Source organism: Amblyraja radiata, chromosome 2 (assembly GCF_010909765.2).
Source record: "Amblyraja radiata isolate CabotCenter1 chromosome 2, sAmbRad1.1.pri, whole genome shotgun sequence".
NCBI classification, from domain to species: domain Eukaryota; kingdom Metazoa; phylum Chordata; class Chondrichthyes; order Rajiformes; family Rajidae; genus Amblyraja; species Amblyraja radiata.
In genome coordinates, this window is record NC_045957.1 from 85775915 (window position 1) to 85794792 (window position 18878).

Below are 18878 nucleotides of genomic sequence, written 5' to 3' on the forward strand. Positions count from 1 at the left end.
CACTTCTCAAGTGTCATTTTCCACATCTAGAACCAGTAAAAATCTAGCTCAGGCTGATTAAAATCCTCCTGGCTGTGTGGCTAGGTTGCATGAATTAGGATGCTTAATCCAGCGTCTAGAGGCCTGCAGGACAAAGGTGAATAGGGAAATAATTATCACTGCTACGCAGAAAGAAGGTTGACTTGAAAAAGTGTAATACTAGGTTAATAGGAATGTGAACTAGATTCCCAGTATGAATTGTGTCATTGAATGGGACATGGGGAAGCTTTATTTGCCATTAAAAATTATGTAGTTGACCTGAGTCTATTTGATATTGGGTACACATCACTTGTAATACTTGTAATTTCTTACTTTGATAAACATTCTTAATGTAAGCTTAAACTAAAATGCATCACAAAAAAGCCCCGACTGTCCTGTTCCAGCAGAACATCCAGAGCATATTCAAATATTTACAAATATATCTGCAGATAGAGCTGCTGCCTCACAACGTCAGAGACCCAAGTTCAATCCTGACCTCGGATGCTCTCTTTATAGACACTAGACAATAGGTGCAGGAGTAGGCCATTCGGCCCTTCGAGCCTGCACCGCCATTCAATGTGATGATGGTTGATCATCCCTAATCAGTACCCCGTTCCTGCCTTCTCCCCATATCCTCTGACTCCGCTATCTTTAAGAGCCCTATCTAGCTCTTAAAGATAGCTCTTGAAAGTATCCAGAGAACCGCCCTCCACCGCCATCTGAGGCCGAGAATTTCACAGACTTGCAACTCTCTGTGGGAAGAAGTGTTTCCTCGCCTCCGTTCTAAATGGCTTACCCCTTATTCTTAAACTGTGGCCCCTGGTTCTGAACTCCCACAACGTCGGGAACATGTTTCCTACCTCTAGCATGTCTAAACCTTTAATAATTTTATATGTTTCAATAAGATACCCTCTCATCCTTCTAAACTCCAGCGTATACAAGCCCAGCTGCTCCATTCTCTCAGCATATGACAGTCCCGCCATCCCGGGAATTACCCTTGTAAACTTACGCTGCATTCCCTCAATAGCAAGAATGTCCTTCCTCAAATTAGAGGACCAAAACTGCAAACACTGCTCCAGGTGTGGTGTCACTAGGGCCCTATACAACTGCAGAAGGACCTCTTTGCTCCTATTCTCAACTCCTCGTGTTATGAAGGTCAAAATGCCATTTGCTTTCATCATTGTCTCCTGTACCTGCATGCTTACTTTCATTGACTGATGAACAAGGACCCCCAGATCCCATTGTATTTCCCCTTTTCCCAACTTGACACCATTTAGATAATAATCTGCCTTCCTGTTTTTGTTACCAAAGTGGCCTACCTCACATTTATCCACATTAAACTGCATCTGCCATGCATCTGCCCACTCCCCCAACCTACCCAGTTGCCCTGCATTCTCAGAGCATCCTCCTCACAGTTCACACTGCCACCCAGCTTTGTGTCATCTGCAAATTTGCTTATGTTACTTTGAACCCCTTCATCTAAATCATTGATGTATATTGTAAGTAGCTGCGGTCCCAGCACCGAGCCTTGTGGTACCCCACTTGATTGCCATTCTTAAAGGGACCCGTTAATCCCTACTCTAAGGCACAGGATACTGAGTTGGATGATCAGCCATGATCATATTGAATGGGCCGAATGGCTTACTCCTGCACCTATTTTCTATGTTTCTATGTTTCCTGTCTGCCAACCAATTTTCTGTCCATGTCAGCATTCTACCCCCAGTACCATGTGCCACTAATCTCCTATGTGGGTCCTTTTCAAATACTTTCTGAAAGTCCAGCCACACTACATCCACTGGCTCTCCCTTGTCCATTTTCCTGGTTACATCCTCAAAAAATTCCAGAAGATTAGTCAAGCATGATTTCCCATTTGTAAATCCATGCTGACCCGGACCGATCCTGGTGCTGCTATTTCAATGTTTGGAATTGACTCCAGCATCTTCCCTACCACCAATGTCAGGCTAACTGGTCTATAATTCCCTGTTTTCTCTCTCCCGCCTTTCTTAAAAAGTGGGATTACATTAGCTACCCTACAATTTTTGCTCATTGTTGCATACAGCATGAAAACAACCCAGTGAGTTCACGACGACCATCAACCATTCATTAATCACATTTTTTAAAATTCCATCCCCCCTGTCACCCAATTCTCATCAACACCTTCAAATTCTGCTTCTCACCTACCCACAAAGGATAATTTACAGCGGTAAAAAAACATACCAACTCTCATCCCTGCGAGGAAAACTAACCTGTACTGTAAATCATGCATTTTTCAGATTTGTTAGCAAATATCATGGAAGGCAGAGTTGTTTTTGAAAGACAACCTACAGTAGAAATGTTACGTGAATCAACATAATTCTTAACATACAATGTTGTAGTCATTTGTACACTAATCTTGAGAAAGTGCAGGATATGTAAATATCATAGATGAATGTAGAATCCCCTTAACAGTTTGTGAAGGAGTAACCTTTACTCTATACATTGGTCATAAAATATAATGATGAGAAATTCATTTGTCACATTCTTTAAAACAACACTGAATATAAAGCAATCCTGATCAATCTCTTTGCATAGAATAATATTCTCATTCCAGAATCGAACTAGTGATTATCATTGCATGATCTCCATGCCAAATACATTCTTGTTTTAGTAGAAATGAGCAAACTGTACGTTGGCCCCCAGGCTGACAAATGCATTAAAATCCAAGCCCCTGTTTCACAGATTCTGGAAGGTACTGAATGAGTGGTCATCTTGGATGAAAATGACTGCAGGATGATTTGGCTTTATTGTCTGAGGCATAGAATTAAACAGCAGCAAGGTCATGCTTCATCTGTCTAAAGCTCTAGAGCATAATGTACAGATCTAGTCACTAGACTACAGGAAGGATGTGGTCACACATCATTATTTGCAGAGGAGATGTTGGCAGAACTGAAGAATTATAGGTCTTGTGGGGGCGCCATGAGGGAGGTGGAGGGGGGAGAACAAAGGATGAGCCGGCAAGGGGGAACCGCCATGAGGGAGGGGGGAGTACAAAGTGGACCTGCCGCGGGATACTTGGTAACTCTGCCAGTGCCCTTTATGTGGTGACTATTGCATGCCTTGGGAATGCGAGCAAAGAGTTTCACTGTGACTTGTCTCATGTAACAATAAAGTAGTCATTCATTCATTCATTCATTCATTCATTCAATCATTCATTCATTCATTCATTCATAGTTGTGACAAAGGAACTCCCTAGGCTGAGGTAATTTCCCTGCAACAAAGGAGACTGCAAGATTTATCTGGGGTGTATAAAATGATTTAAAACCTAATTTCATGGAGAGAAGGCCTATTTCCCTAAGCAGAGAAACAGTAACTGAGGCCATAATAGAAAGATTAACAGATAATATGGTATAAAATTGTAGATGATCAGTAGAAATATTAGGAGGAATTGGAAATAAAAATTTTTGTTGGTGGAGATCTGAAACCCGGTGCTTAAATGTTGGTGAACATTGTTCAGTCATGAACAGAATGGGCTGGGAAGTTTCCTTCTGTGTCACAAATTTATTTGATCTTTAAATTCTGTTGAGTAGTCCCTGGATTTCGGACAATGGTATTTGAATCAGAATGACTATCCTGTCAGAAAATAAAGGGGAGTGCAGTACTGTTCCTTTAGGATGCAGCAAGTTATGAATACAGTTACTATTTTGTGAACATAGCTGATTACCTATGTTATAGTAGGATCATGGCTTCTTGGCCTTTTGGATAAGATCAAATGTAATACACTTCCATTTATATTTTTCATTTCCTTGTAGATATTTTTCTTCTAATGAAGAAAGTGTACTTCAGCGTGGGTGTGAATGATGTGAGCCGGATTATTATGGATGCCGATACCCTAATATCAGAAATGAAATCGGTAAATCAATGAAACTCCTGTTAAAACGCTAAAAATATAATGTTTTGGAATGTATTTCTAGCTTCTTACTTTGGATAAATGGTGATAGAGTGATTTGTAATTTTTGGCATCCGTGTTTGAGATAAGGACCATTCATTTTTCACACGTATTCAATTACAATTTTAAGCACTCCTGTTGCAGGCATAGGACAGCAGCACTTAATGAATATTTGACAAAACTCTTAAGAATTGAGCTGTCATGGTAGGTTTGCCATTCAGTCAGTTGAATCTGTAACTAGTCTACACTCAGGTCACCAAATTTCAAAATGTTCCCTCTCACTTTAAATCTATGCCCTCTAGTTTTAGACTCTTCTATCCTGAGTAAAGACTGTGAACATTTACTTTATTTATTCCCCTCATGATTTTGTATACCTTTAATAAGCCTTCACCTTAACCTCTGACTGTCCATGGAAAAAAGCACCAGGTTATAGTCTCTCATTTCAACTCAAGCACTCCAGTCCTGATAACATCCTTGTAAATATTTTCTGCATCCTTTCCAGTTTAATGACATAGATTCTATAGGATGTCAATCACAATTACACACAATGCACCCTGCAAACTAATGGCACCATATTCATACCATGCCCGACCATGGGAGTTGCCAGACTACATAATGCTGAACCAAGGGGTTTCAACCCAGATTATTTTTATTTTCTTCTATTATGTACCTGTAATGTTTTGAAGTTCATTCAGTAGTTTTGTTGGATCTATATTTATTGCTTAAAAATATTTGCATGCATTGATATGCCAGTTTGTGAATGAATTAGACAGAATCTTGATCAGTTGGACAGGTGGGCGAGGAATGGTTCATGGAAGTTAATACAGACAAATGTGAGGTGTTGTATTTTGGGAGCACTAACATGGGCAGAACCTACACAGTAAATGGTAGGGCTTTGGGGAATGTTTTAGAGCACAGGAATCTAGGAGTACAGGTACATAGTTTGTTGAAAGAGGCATCTCAGGTAGATAGGGTGGTCAAGAAGGCTATTGGCACATTGGCTTTCATCGGTCAGAGAATTGAGTATAGAAGTTGGGAGGTCATGTTGCAGTTGTATAAGATATTGATGAGGCTGCATTTAGTTTTGGCCACCATGTTACAGGAAAGATGCTGTCAAGCTGGAAAGGTTGTAGAGAAAATTTACGAGGATGTTGCCAGGACTCGAGGGCCTGAGCACCAGAGAGGTTTAGCAGGCTTGGACACTATCCTTGGAGCACAGAAGGATGAGGGGTGATCTTAGAGAAGTGTACAAAATCATGAGACTCACAGCGTCTCTTGCCCAGAGTAGGAGAATGAAAAACCAGAGAACATAGGTTTAAGGTGAGGCGGAAAGATTTAATAGGAACCCGGGGTAACTTTTTTACGCAATGGGTGGTCTATGTATGGAACAAACTGCCAGAGGAGGTAGTTGAGGCAGGTACTATCGCAATGTTTAAGAAAAATTTAGACAAGGTACATGTATAGGAACCAGTTAGAGGGATATGGACAAATTGCAGGCAGGTGGAACTAGTGTAGATGGGACATAGAAACATAGAAACATAGAAAATAGGTGCAGGAGTAGGCCATTCAGTCCTTCGAGCCTGCACAGCCATTCGATATGATCATGGCTGATCATCCAACTCAGTATCCCATCCCTGCCTTCTCTCCATACCCCCTGATCCCTTTAGCCACAAGAGCCACATCTAACTCCTTCTTAAATATAGCCAATTAACTGGCCTCAACTATCTTCTGTGGCAGAGAATTCCACAGATTCACCACTCTCTGTGTAAAAAATGAATTTCTCATCTCGGTCCTAAAAGACTTCCCTCTTATCCTTAAACTGTGACCCCTACTTCTGGACTTCCCCAACATCGGGAATAATCTTCCTGCATCTAGCCAGTCCAGCCCCTTAAGAATGGCCCGTGTGGGCAAGTTGGACTGAAGGGCCTCTTTCCACGCTGTAAGACTCTATGACTATGAATTAATAATAGCAGGGCACAGAAAATAGAGGGCAGAATAATTTTGGAGAGATTATAAGGAGGAGGTTCAGAACAGTAGAAGTTCCAAGGGTAGATGAAATAAGATAGACACAAAATGCTGGAATAACTCGGCAGGACAGGCAGCATCTTTTTGTGGAAGGAATGGGTGCCGTTTTGGGTTGAGACCCTTCTTCAGACTATGGTTGGCTTTTAATTCGAAAAATATTGTAAAGCATATGAGAGCAGGCAATTGCATGAACACACACAGGGAGACACACCATCAGCATGCACGGAAACTCGTCAATGTCTTCAGTAGATGCTGTAAATATCAGTGTTGCACAGTGAACGTTCAAGCTGAATTCTGAATTGCTGAGGGACAATGTGGGGAAAAAGAGCGGCAGGCCTATTTTACCTTGAATAGTAAATAACAAGCATGTGGTGGGTCAGAAGATGTGGTAGCAATATAAAGGATACAGAGGAGATTCATTGGGATGTTGCCTGGAGTGGAGGATTGTAGATACAAGGAAAGACTGGGTAAATGGGGTTTATTCTCTCTGCAACATAAGAGGCTGAGGGAGGTTGCCCTTATATAGGTTTATAAAATGATGAGGGCCATAGATTAGATAGATGATTAGAAGATTTTCTTTCCCAGAGCAGGCATGTATAGATCTTGGGGGCATTGGGTGTTTGAACCGTTCAATTGATGCCCCTCAATTAGTGTGTCAGAAATGCTTTTAACCTTGATGAAGTTGTGAGAAATAATTTTATTGATATGGTATGTTAAGTAGTTCCTCAAAATATCTGTGTTTCTGTCTTGTATTCTTTGTAGAACCGGACCAAAAATGTAACCATCACATGCAGTGAAATTGTCTTGAAGATGAAAGATGTTCTCAATCTTCCAGAGAAGTTATTTTTAAATACAACCTTAACGTCTCTTGCCTGTGGGCAGGATCTGCTCGGTTTTCCCTGGAGAACAAATAACTTCCTTAAGGCTCAGAACATATGGCTTGATGCAGTAAGTTGTCATTTATGCAGACAATATTGAAAATAAGCGATTTATTATATGAGTTGTTTGTAATTTCAATTGTGTGTACAACCAATTCATTTTTGAACAGAGCATTCAAAAACCCAAATTATATCTATTGGCCTATACAGCAACATCTGATCATAGAATGATCCCACCTTGGCCCAGCTTGTCCCATTTGGACCACCATATCAATTTGTCTTCCCATTTGTACTTGAGTTTGTCTCAATTGTATTTAAACATTTTTTCATGTGATCTGATTGGATAAGTATGTAAACCAAAACTTTTCACTGTACCTCGGTATATATGACAATAATACATCTAAATCTAAACCCAATACCACTAGCCTGCATGAAGCTAGTTTCTATCCACACCTTTTCTATTCAAGTACCTGTCCAAACTTTGTTTAAATGTTGTAATTGTATTGGTTTGCACTACCTCTTCTGGCAGCTCATTCCAGATAATCCACAACCTCCGTGGGAAAAAAAAAATCCCTCAGATATCCTTTAAATCTCTCCTCTCTTACCTTAAACCAATGACCTCTAGTTGTAGACTCACCTGCTCTGGTAAAAAAGGATTCTGACCATCTATCCTATCTAATTTTGGAAACCTATGCAAAGGTCACCATCCCCAGCCTCTTACATTTCAGTGAGAATACACCCATATCCAATCTCTCCTTATAACTACAAATCTCCATCCAGACAACATCTTGGTTAGTCTCCTCAGGAATTCTCTCTTTTGCTACCACACCTGCCCATTGGGTAGTAATCAATTTTGTAGTTTCACTCTTAATTATTTGCTGTACCTTCTTCCTTTCAAAATGGATAACCTCACATTTTCCCACAATATTTGTGCAAACCTCTTCCAGATTCACCAATCCATGGCCCATCCAAGCTATTTCATGGATTGGACCATTTCATCCATGGCACATCCAAGCTTCTCCACAGCTGCTAATCTACCTATATTTGTACAATCAACAAATGTATCTCGAAGAAGATGGCCACAAAGCGCTGGAGTAACTCTGGGCATGCAGCATCTCTAGAGAAAAAGGATGTGTAACATTTCGGGTCGGAACCCTTCTTCAGACTCTTCCGTTCGTTCTGACCCAAAATGTCACCCCCATCCCTTTTCTCCAGAGATGCTGCCTGACCCACTGAGTTACTCCAGCACTGTGTCTATCTTTGGTATAAACCGGCATGTGCAGCTCCTTCCAGGAAATATGGCTACAATATACTCGGTCTGTTTATCCAAACCATTGATCATAAGTAATGGGCTGAACCTGCAAGCACCCAATTACTTACTGATGCAGATTTAAACTGTAAAAATTGATGCATCATGCCGTGGTCAAGAATTTCCTTTATCCACAAATCAGCAACATGTACTGGCTGCAGATGTTATCTGAACTGTTTAGAATTTAAACTTTTAAAAATATTCTGAAATGTTGAGAAACGTTGAAAACTTCAAACATTAAAAAAAGTGCTTAAATGTGATTAAGCACTTAACAAGCCATTAAAGTTTGTTTTAAATTTGTAAACATTGGTAGACCATTAACCAATAAACAAACTACAAATCATGTATTGTCTTTCTGCTGACTGGTTAGCACGCAACAGAAGCTTTTTCACTGCACACGTGACAATAAACTAAACTCAAAACTCTTCCAGTAGAATCTTGGCCCTTTACAGGATTGCGTTCCTGCTGTCTCATCTGATGACGTACAGAATCTTTGGGTGAATTGCTGGATATTTTCTCATCTCCTTGTCCATGCTGATTTAAACATTGAAGCATGACATCACATTCTTGTCAAATCTCAAATAACAACTTTGGATTTCTATGTTTTAGTAGAACATACAGGTTCAGGTTAAGATTTATTATTGTCATGTGTACTGAGGTGCAGTGAAAAAAATAAATAAATAAATAAATATATTTAAAAAAAAAAAATATATATATATATATATATATATATATACAACCGATACTCTTGCACTTTGTTCTATCCATTGTACATGAGTTTGACTGTATTTTTATTTTTTTTAATATATATATATATATATATATATTAAAAAAAAAAAAATCCGGTCAAACTAATGTACAATGGATAGAAATATCAAAGCTGCTGTCAGTTTTGTGGAGCATTGATGTAAAAACCAGTAGTTTTGTCATTATTACTTTAGTAAATATTACTTTAGTCGTAAATGAGCCACTACTATTATGCAATAATTTTGCACTACTATTATGCACTAATAACTTGTCAATAATCTGTTGCTTTAATATCACTTTTTACAGATAACGAATGGTGTGCAACCGGAATTTCACATCACAGTCGTAGATATGTACAAAGGCTGGCATGAAGTATTTGCAGCATATGACTCCTACTACAAATTCAGCGAAGATTTCTTTTCTAGCTTTTCAGAAAATGTGACAATAAATTCTGAGCTTTGGAAAAATTTTGAATTCAGCACTTTACATCAAAATCTCTTGTGGAACCTGTAAGTCCAACTCGGGCATTCTTGAATTCAACCTCTGTTCTTCATGTCTTACTCTGTAGTTCCTACAGCAGACATTTTTACGAGGGATATTAAAAGACATTTGTTGGACCTCTCAAATTTCATGGTCAGCATTCTTTTAGTGATGGTTGACCTAGCCATTTTTACGTGGAGTTCTTTCTTTAGAGAGGTAATGAGTCATCGAGTGATACAGTGTGGAAACAGGCCCTTTGGCCCAACTTGGCTACACTGTCCAACTTGCCCGAGCTTGGTCCATATCCTTCCATAGCTGTCCCATCCATGTACCTGTCTAACTGTTTCCTAAACTTTGGGATAGTTCCAGCCTCAACTACCTCCTCTGGCAGCTTGTTCCAGACATCTACCACCCTTTGTGTGAAAAAGATACCTCTCAGATTCCCATTACATCTTTTCCCCTTCACCTTGAACCCATGTCCTCTGGTCCTTGATTCTCCTACTCTGGGCTTTCTCCACCAATGATTCTCCCTTCTTGTATCCTTTCCCTGATGGTATTGATTCTTCAAAGTACATTTCTGTGAGTTTCTATCACCTTCAATTACATTATATGTGGCAGTCTTCCATATTTGATTCCAGGTTGTACATGCCAATGGATTGAGAGGAGTAGAATTCTTCATTCATCACATCATCAAATAATTTCTTTACATTAGCATTGCATTTTAATGTAGTTTTACTCATGTATATTAGTTAAGATTAGACAAGTCAGCAAAACTTAAAGTTAACCTTTTCCTAGGATAATAATTGACTGAGTAATTTAAGAGGGAAAGCTGAGAATGTGGCAAGTTTCTCAAATCCCTTTAAAATATGAGCGATCAAATCGCAAAAGAAAAATCCCCAAAAGGGAAGTCAGGATGAGGGGAAAAACATGTTCATTGAGTCTCTTGAATATGCTTCCAGTTGGCCACCCACGTGCAGCATCAAAAAATGTTGGATGGCAACAGTTCTATTTGTAGAAGGTGTGTGGCTTGTAAAGGCCTGCATGGAGGAAAAAGTAATTTAATAGCTGTGGAGTCAGTACTTCTAACTGCTGAGATTTTCTGAATTTAAATATTACAGTTATATGAAACAATGAGAAAAAAACAATGGTTTTACTATCAACACAATTGTATTTTCTTTCATTTCATGCAGTTAATGTAATCTCACCTTTTCCTGTCAGTGGGATAGTCAGATCAAATAGGCTGTTAGATCTGTATGTGTGTGTGTGTATGCATGCATGTGTGTGCGGGTGTGTGTTTTAAGGGTTCACCTGTGTCATTGGGGATTAAACAAGATTTGTCCACATGACAAAGTTGAATATGGGTTTGTCTTTAGCTGACCCTAAAAGTGAGCACTAATTATCAGAGTCAACCATGGCTGACTTCGCCATTTTTACTTGGAGTTACTAAAAAATAGCAGTAAGTTTAGATTTTATTTTCTTGACCTTTAATAATGATTCATTTTCTTCCAGGGTCTTTGATATGTTTGCTGCACATGGATCTGCAATGGAGAGCAGTGATTGCTGGCCAGGCATAGAAAAGTGCGTTAGAGCAATGTGCTGGGTGATAGAAAGCTCAAACCAACCACTTGAAGGAAATGGTAAGTAATGAGAGAGCAGATTAAGAATGTGAGAGGCACTTATAGTTTACTCGATTTACTAAATTTCAGAGATAAAAAGGGGAAGTTTGAATAGAGGATGTGAGAAAAAGATGCATTAAACTAAAATGATTATCATCCTTCTGGAAAAAAAGTGTGCCTCTTTTAGGAAAAGATTTTATTTAACAGCAGTTGGACACCTATTCAATTCCAGTCTAAGTTAAAGTAAGAAACGTTATATATAAAATATGTAATAAAAAATAGCATATACTTCAGCAATTAGGAATAACTACCTTATTTGGAAAAAGTGTTAATGCATAATGTATTATTCATTAGGAACAAAATGGAGATTAAATTTTTCAGGTAGTTAAGGAATGAGAAAATTATGCTGCAAGGAAATTAATGTGATTGAAGTAATTCATTTACACAAATGGCTGGAAAGGAGTTGGTGAGAAATACATTTCTTAGAAAAGTACAGGACCGAAAACAGGATCTTTGGTCCATGAGTTAAGATTCAAGTGTTTAATTGTTATAGGTTCCTGCAACGGAACATTGAAATTCTTACTTGCTTTTGATTTACAGGCCCATTAACAGGATAACATTCAAATACATATATAATAATCAATAATACAATAAATTAATTCAAGGCAAATATAATAGTGCAAAACTATGGTCTGCAGTGCCACCAAAGACACAGTCCATAGAAGATCATAATTGCTGAGGTAGGGTTGTTTTCTGTAGTGTTCAAGAGCTTGATGTTTCAAGTTGACATCCACCATTGCCCCATTGATGGAAAAATGTTCGTGCATCCCTGGCTTTCCTTCCTGAATCCATCAATCAGCTTCTTGCTAACGTTGAAAGCAAGATTGTTGTTTTGTGACTCTCTGATGCAAAAAGACAGGTACCATATGTATTGGCAGATTATTATATCGTTCAAGGAATTTTTTCCTCTAGTCACTATGACTGAAGACAGGGGTAAGGAAATAGTTTTGTTACGCATCCACAAGCTCTCCATGAGACATTCAATGCCGTCGAGAGATACATTTTCAAAACACAGTCTCTTGATTAATAGTTTCTTTATTGTCGTAATAAAAAACAGTGAGATATTCGTCCAAACTTAATAGACAATAGAATAGACAATAGAAAATAGGTGTAGGAGTAGTCCATTTGGCCCTTCAAGTCAGCACCGCCATTCAATGTGATCATGGCTGATCATCCCCAATCAGTACCCCGTTCCTGCCTTCTCCCTATATCCCCCTGACTCTGTTATTTCTAAGAGCTCTATCTAGCTCTCTCTTGAAAACATCCAGAGAACCTGCCTCCACCGCCCTCTGAGGCAGTGAATTCCACAGACTCACCACTCTCTGTGAGAAAAAGCCTTTCCTCGTCTCCATTCTAAATGGCTTACTCCTTATTCTTAAACTGTGTCCCCTGGTTCTGGACTCCCCTAACATCGAGAAGATGTTTCCTGCCTCTAGCGTGTCCAAGCCCTTAACAATCTTATATGTTTCAATGAGATTCCCTCTCATCCTTCTAAACTCCAGAGTGTACAAGCCCAGCTGCTCCATTCTCTCAGCATGTGACAGTCCCGCCATCCCGGGAATTAACCTTGTAAACCTACGCTGCACTCCCTCAATAGCAAGAATGTCCTTCCTCAAATTAGGGGACCAAAACAGGGGACCAAATTAAGGGACCAAAATGTACTTAAACTTCTTGTTTAAGTATATTTTAATCTTACTTGTAGTCAAACTCGTGCATGGTTGAAAGCTGTGACCTCCCCCATGCTTCTTTAGAACTAAACAAAAACTACTCGCGTGTCTGCGTGAAAATCCCAACCGCAAACACGACTCCAACTACGTAATAAATCCCACCCAAATAATTACAGGCAGATAAAATTTAAAGGTAACTGGTTGTAATTTATAACATACTGAGTTAAGCTAAATGGCTACTACGTACCAGCCCCTAATTGTTCTGAGTATATAACGAGGCAATTACTAATAGACATCAAAAATGTAGCTATAAAGACTTAACATATATCAAAAACAAAAAATAGCATGCATTATATATCCGCATTCAGACTTCTTTAGCGATTCTTCCATCGTCACCTTCGCCTTCTAGAAGAAAGCATAACTTGGTTATCGTTTTTATTAAAACATTGTTCTTAGTCTGAAGTTGTACCATTGTACCATGTACCGTATCTTCACATTGTGTTTTTTGATTTTTTGTCTTTGGAGCGATTTCTGTCTTTAATTTGTGTACTGGTGATGTCCTTATTATTTATTTTTCTCCGACTATATGTTTTTTCTCTTCTGTTAATTTCTGTAAGGTGTCCTTGAGACTTTGAAAGGTGCCCGAAAATAAAATTTATTATTATTACCATGCACACCAAACCCTTAACAACAGGCATGATACCCAGTATATAGTCCAAAACACAAAAGCCAAACGTTTTGACAGCATGAAACTTTCTCCTCACTGTCCAATCATCTCATGGATATGTTGTAACAATGTTGAAGTGTGAAAATCCTTCGAGAGAATAATAGGATTTTTAGCAATAACGTTCACTGTGAGGTTTTGTTTGATTTCTGGGTCATTAGCAGAGATTTCAAATCCCAGCTCAAATTTTGGCCATTCTCTGTCTGGCTTACAGAGAAACTCTGGTCCATTGATCCATCTCTTATAGCTTAAGAAGCAGTCTGCTGCTATCAGTCCTCTAGAAGCTTCAGCCGCAGGATTTTCTTTTGTGTTAACGTATTTCCATTGTGAAACATTAGTAGCTCCCAATACAAAAGAGATTCTGTTTGCAACAAATGTCAAAAAACTTTTGTTCTCATTGTTGAAGTATTTAAGCACCGTAGTACTGTCGGTCCAAAAGATAGATTCTTCTAGTTGTAGCTGTAGTTCTTTTTGCAGCAATATTTCAATTTTAACAGCTAAGACAGTGGCAGTAAGTTCCATTCTGGGAATTGTCATTTGTTTCAATGGTGCCACTCTGGCCTTTCCCATTAAGAATACAATATGTGCTTCTTCGTTATCATTTTCCAGTCTTAGATATGAAACAGTACTGTTGCCACTTTCACTGGCATCTGAGAAAGGATGCGCCTCTGATCTTACCAAACCTTGTAGGCTTCATGCACCTGTCCACTTTGAATTCTGAGATCTTGTTGAGATCTGCAACCATTCTGTCAATCGGTGAGATGAAGTTTGTGTTATACTCCCATTCGATCCAAATTTTTCCCTGACAAAGATCCTGCAAAATTAACTTGGCTGGCAGTGTAAATGGTGCAAGAAATCCCAAAGGGTCGTAAACGGAACCAATCACGGATAGGATACCCCTTCTAGTACATGGTCGCTCTTGAATCGAGATTGTGTACTTGAACACATCTGTTTCCACGCACCAATGCAGTCCCAATGCTCTTTCCATTGGCAAATTGTCTTTGTCCAAATCCAACTACCTGGTCTCTTTGGCTCTGTCAACTGGTGGAATGCTTTCCAATACAACATGACTGTTGCTTATCCACTTGGAAAGCGTGAATCCTCCCTTATTGCAGAGGGAAGTCAGATATTTTACCATTTGAATTGGTTCCTGTTTAGTTGACATGGATTTTAAGCAATCATCCACATAGAAATTATTCTTCACAGTAGTTATCACTCCTTCTGGAAGGTGAGCTTTATTGTACTCTGCGGTCTTCTTTAAGGCAAAGTTTGCACAACTTGGTGATGACACTGCTCCAAAGAGATGTACCTTCATCTGGTATTCAACAAGATCTTGTTGTGCATCCCCTTCAGGCCACCATAAGAATCGCAAGTAGTCAATGTGTTTTTCTGATAGGTACACAAAATTGCTGGGGAAACTCAGCGGGTGCAGCAGCATCTATGGAGCGAAGGAAATAGGCGACATTTCGGGCCGAAACCCTTCTTCAGACTGAAAAGTTTTTCTGATACTTTGACGATGAAACATCGTTCTGATATCAGCCATCAAAGCAATTGGTTCTTGATCTGAATTATAAATACATTGTTGATTCACAACATGAACCTGCAGGTCAGATAAAAATTATATTATATGCCAGACCAGCCTCCTGCTGGTAACTCACTTTCCCAGATGGGATGGCAATGATGATTCCAATGAACCAGGAACTCTACTAACTGAGGAGAAATAACCATATGTTGAGGAAGACTTCAACTACTTCATGCTACTGATCAGTCTGATAACCTCAATCACAGATGATGAGGCAGTGCTTCCCTGGTCACTATGACCCCTATGACCAGCCAGTTCCATGATGGTCTACCCTGAACCAGGGTAACCAAACTGTTCCTACTTGGAACTTACAGAGGTTACTATGCAAGGTGCCCTGCCAATGTCTCTACATCAACCTGATCTATCCCAGAGACAGTGAAAACCACTAGGCAGCCCATGCTGCCAGTAAACCCAAACCTGCACCGACAGACTGCTCCATTTTGGAGTTTACGGAGGTTAATAACGAGACCTTACTTACCAGCGTATCTGACCCCGGGCCGATTTGCTCGTTGGAACTTCAGCGAGGTTCCATTTGCAGACCCTGTCTGTCATGCTTGTCATGTCTGTTAGATAGCTGATGCTGCTGGCCAACTCCTCTTGTAATGGCTTGTCCGTCCCCAAGGGAACAGCAAATTTAGAGGCAAGAGCAGGCAGCTCTTCCTTATGCGATTCATCGCACATCATGCATTAAAGCATGGGATTCAGGCAAATAGTCATGTTCGGGGTCATGTTCGGAGTCAGTTCCATACTGATCTCTGACACTCTCTTAGAGTTGGAGAAATATTGCACCCCGAACCAGGCGTTGCCACATGCATATGCCTCGGACTGCCTGTGCACGCTTCCATAACACAGAGCATATTCTGTGACACCATCTCTGATAGTCTTTCGGGTGGGAGGAATATTCCAACCCTGAAACCAGGGGTAGCTACAGGCATATGACTTGAACTGCCTGTGCATGCTTCCGTAATATGGAGCATAATATTTGGCACCATCGCCATCACTTCATTCATCCGAGTGGGAGGACTTATGCAACCCTGAACCTGGAGCTGCCTCAGGCATGTGTGCATATACTTTGGCACCATCCCCATCACTCTGTTCATCCGAGTGGGAGGAATATTGCAACCCTGAACCAGGAGCTGCTGCCTGACATGCCTTAGTAACACGGAGCATTTCTTGTGCCACCATCTGATTCATCAGATGTTCTAATTGAGACAAACGCCCAATCACATCTGCCATAGATGTCCCAAGACTTGTCCTACAGACTTGGCTTTGACTTTGCCCCAACTCGGGGTTGTCAGGCTGCTCCCTTCAGCAGCCGAACCGGGACTAGCTGTGCAGATCGGTGATCTGTTGGTATCATCATTATACTTACCAGACAGGTTGCACCTGCTAGTGACTCTGCATCCTTGCTCCCTTCTGGAGCCCCAACGGAGTATTACAAGGAAGGACTGGAGCGCCTCTGGCCCCCATATGACTCGGATGAGCCGGCATTATAATCGGAGTCACCTCTTCCCGATAGTCCGCTAGACAGTGGGAGAAATACTGCAACCCTGCCAGGTGTGTCATAGACAATTACGTTCATATGATTAAAAGAAGCACATCCCCATTAAATCAGAGATTCGACTGCTCTATCAATATGCAGATAATTAGTCTCTTGTAAAAGAATCTCCAACAGTCCCCTCTAGTGAGCAGAAATTACCATGACGCCACCAGGTTTAGCTCCCACAGGTGTCTGATAGGCACAGCTCAAAAAAGGCTTCCTAAGCCAGGAGCTCTGGACTGCAATGGCAAGTCCAATTTCACTACACCATTGGTGTATGTGATAATAAATGTCCTTTGTAATTATCATTTTTAATATACTTTATTGGCATGATAAGATGTATTGTTATATTGCCAAATAATTAAACATGACCCTTATTTATTTATTTATCTATTTATTTATTTATTTATTCCGAACAAGTAAGACATTAAAGACATTAATAGTAACAAAATCGAAATTATCAAACAATTGGACTTTACAATCAATATTTACAAAGCAATGAAAAGAACAAAATCAAAGTTCCAATGTCCAACTCTGTGTCTGTACAAGCTCGAAAAGGAGTGAGAAGAAGAATAACTTATTAAATCTCACCCCTTTTCCCCAACACTTCTACCATATTTAAAAATTAATTAATTAATAATAATAATACTACCCTAGGCAATTTCCCATAATACCTACAGACATATATATACATACAACTATTATGCACATACAAACTTCATATCTGAAGTTCAACAATAGTAAAGCAATAAATATACATCAACCCCCACTTGTCAACCATCCCCTCCATCCCTGTACCCCTTGAAAATTATTTTTTTATATATAATTTTAAAATGATTCATGTTTGTGCATTTCTTTAATTCCCCGTTCAATTTATTCCACACTCCTACTCCACAAACCGAAATACAAAAGGTTTTTCTAGTCGTACGGACTCTTTGTTTCTTAAAGTTAAATATTCCTCTTAAATTGTAACCCCCCACACGCTCATTAAATAATTTTTGAATGTTTCCAGGTAAATTTTTATTTTTGGCCCTAAACATTATCTGAGCTGTTTTGAATGTAACCAAATCTTCTAATTTTAATAATTTTGACTAAAAATAATGGATTCGTATGACCCAGATACTTAGCATTATGGATAATACGAATTGTTCTTTTTTGCATCATGGTTAATGAGTGTATCGAATTTTTATAGTTATTACCCCAGACTTCTGCACAATAATTTAAGTAGGGTAAAATTAATGAACAATAAAGAATACGGAGTGATTTGTAATCCAGAGCTTGCTTGGCTTTGTATAATACAGAGATACTTTTTGACACTTTTAATTTTACATGTTTAATATGTGATTTCCAGCTTATTTTATCGTCAATTATAACCCCAAGAAATTTATTTTCTTTTTTATTTTTTTTTTTTATTTTTTTTTTTTATTTTTATTAGAAGTACGGTAAATTACAATAACACACAACACATATATCTTAATACATTTTTTGTACCGCTTCATTTTTTTTTTTTTTAAAGCTTTAAGAAAAAGATAGAAGTAAGGAAAGTAAAGAAGGTGCGCAAGAGTTGTGAAGTGCAGAAGAGTGTTGGGAAAAGAAAGCCCCTTAGAAAAGAAGTTAGAGAAGGAAGTAAAGTAAGAAAGTAGACCCTAGAAAAGAAAGAAAAAGAAAGTAAGGACAATCGCTCTATTATAACATTAAACTCCGCAGAAAGACTACCAACCAAGTCTGTTTTTGTTGTTTTATCTCCCAATGCCAGGTCCTGATACCATTTATTTATTTATTTATTTTTAAAAAATTACTATTGCACCTCATGCTTGTAATAGGTCCATAAACGTAGACCACGTCTTTTGGAATTGGTTTGCTTTATCTGCTAACCAATTTATTTTCATGCACTCTTTCAACTTCCACCCCATTTATCTTTATACTTACTAGTGTATTTATTCTACAATTACCAAATAACATTATTTTAGTTTTACTCAGATTTAATGAAATTTTATTCCTATCAAACCATATTTTCAATTTACCCATTTCTTTTATTATTTTATCCAATAGCTGTTTTAAATTTTCCCCAGAACAAAAAATATTTGTATCATCTGCAAACAAAACCAGCCTCAAGACATTGGACACATTACAAATATCGTTTATGTACATGATAAATAATTTTGGGCCCAGCACTGACCCCTGTGGTACACCACACACAATGTCCAAACATGTAGAATTATGACTACCCAGATTTACAAACTGTTGCCTGTTACTTAAGTAGCTTTTAATCCAGTCCAGTACTATTCCTCTAATTCCATACCTCTC

The 18878-nt window shown here is 39.0% G+C and overlaps 1 protein-coding gene across 1 annotated transcript in view; it reads left to right on the plus strand.

The window, feature by feature from the left end:
• The window catches only part of abca13 (ATP binding cassette subfamily A member 13), a 235128-nt gene that overhangs the window by 51201 nt on the left and 165049 nt on the right, over window positions 1–18878 (plus strand). Inside the window, exons 12-15 of the mRNA XM_033049779.1 lie at window positions 3807–3907; window positions 6731–6916; window positions 9209–9411; window positions 10892–11019. Of these exons, the coding sequence (XP_032905670.1) occupies window positions 3807–3907; window positions 6731–6916; window positions 9209–9411; window positions 10892–11019 (618 nt within the window). The remainder of the gene's footprint in view (window positions 1–3806; window positions 3908–6730; window positions 6917–9208; window positions 9412–10891; window positions 11020–18878) is intronic.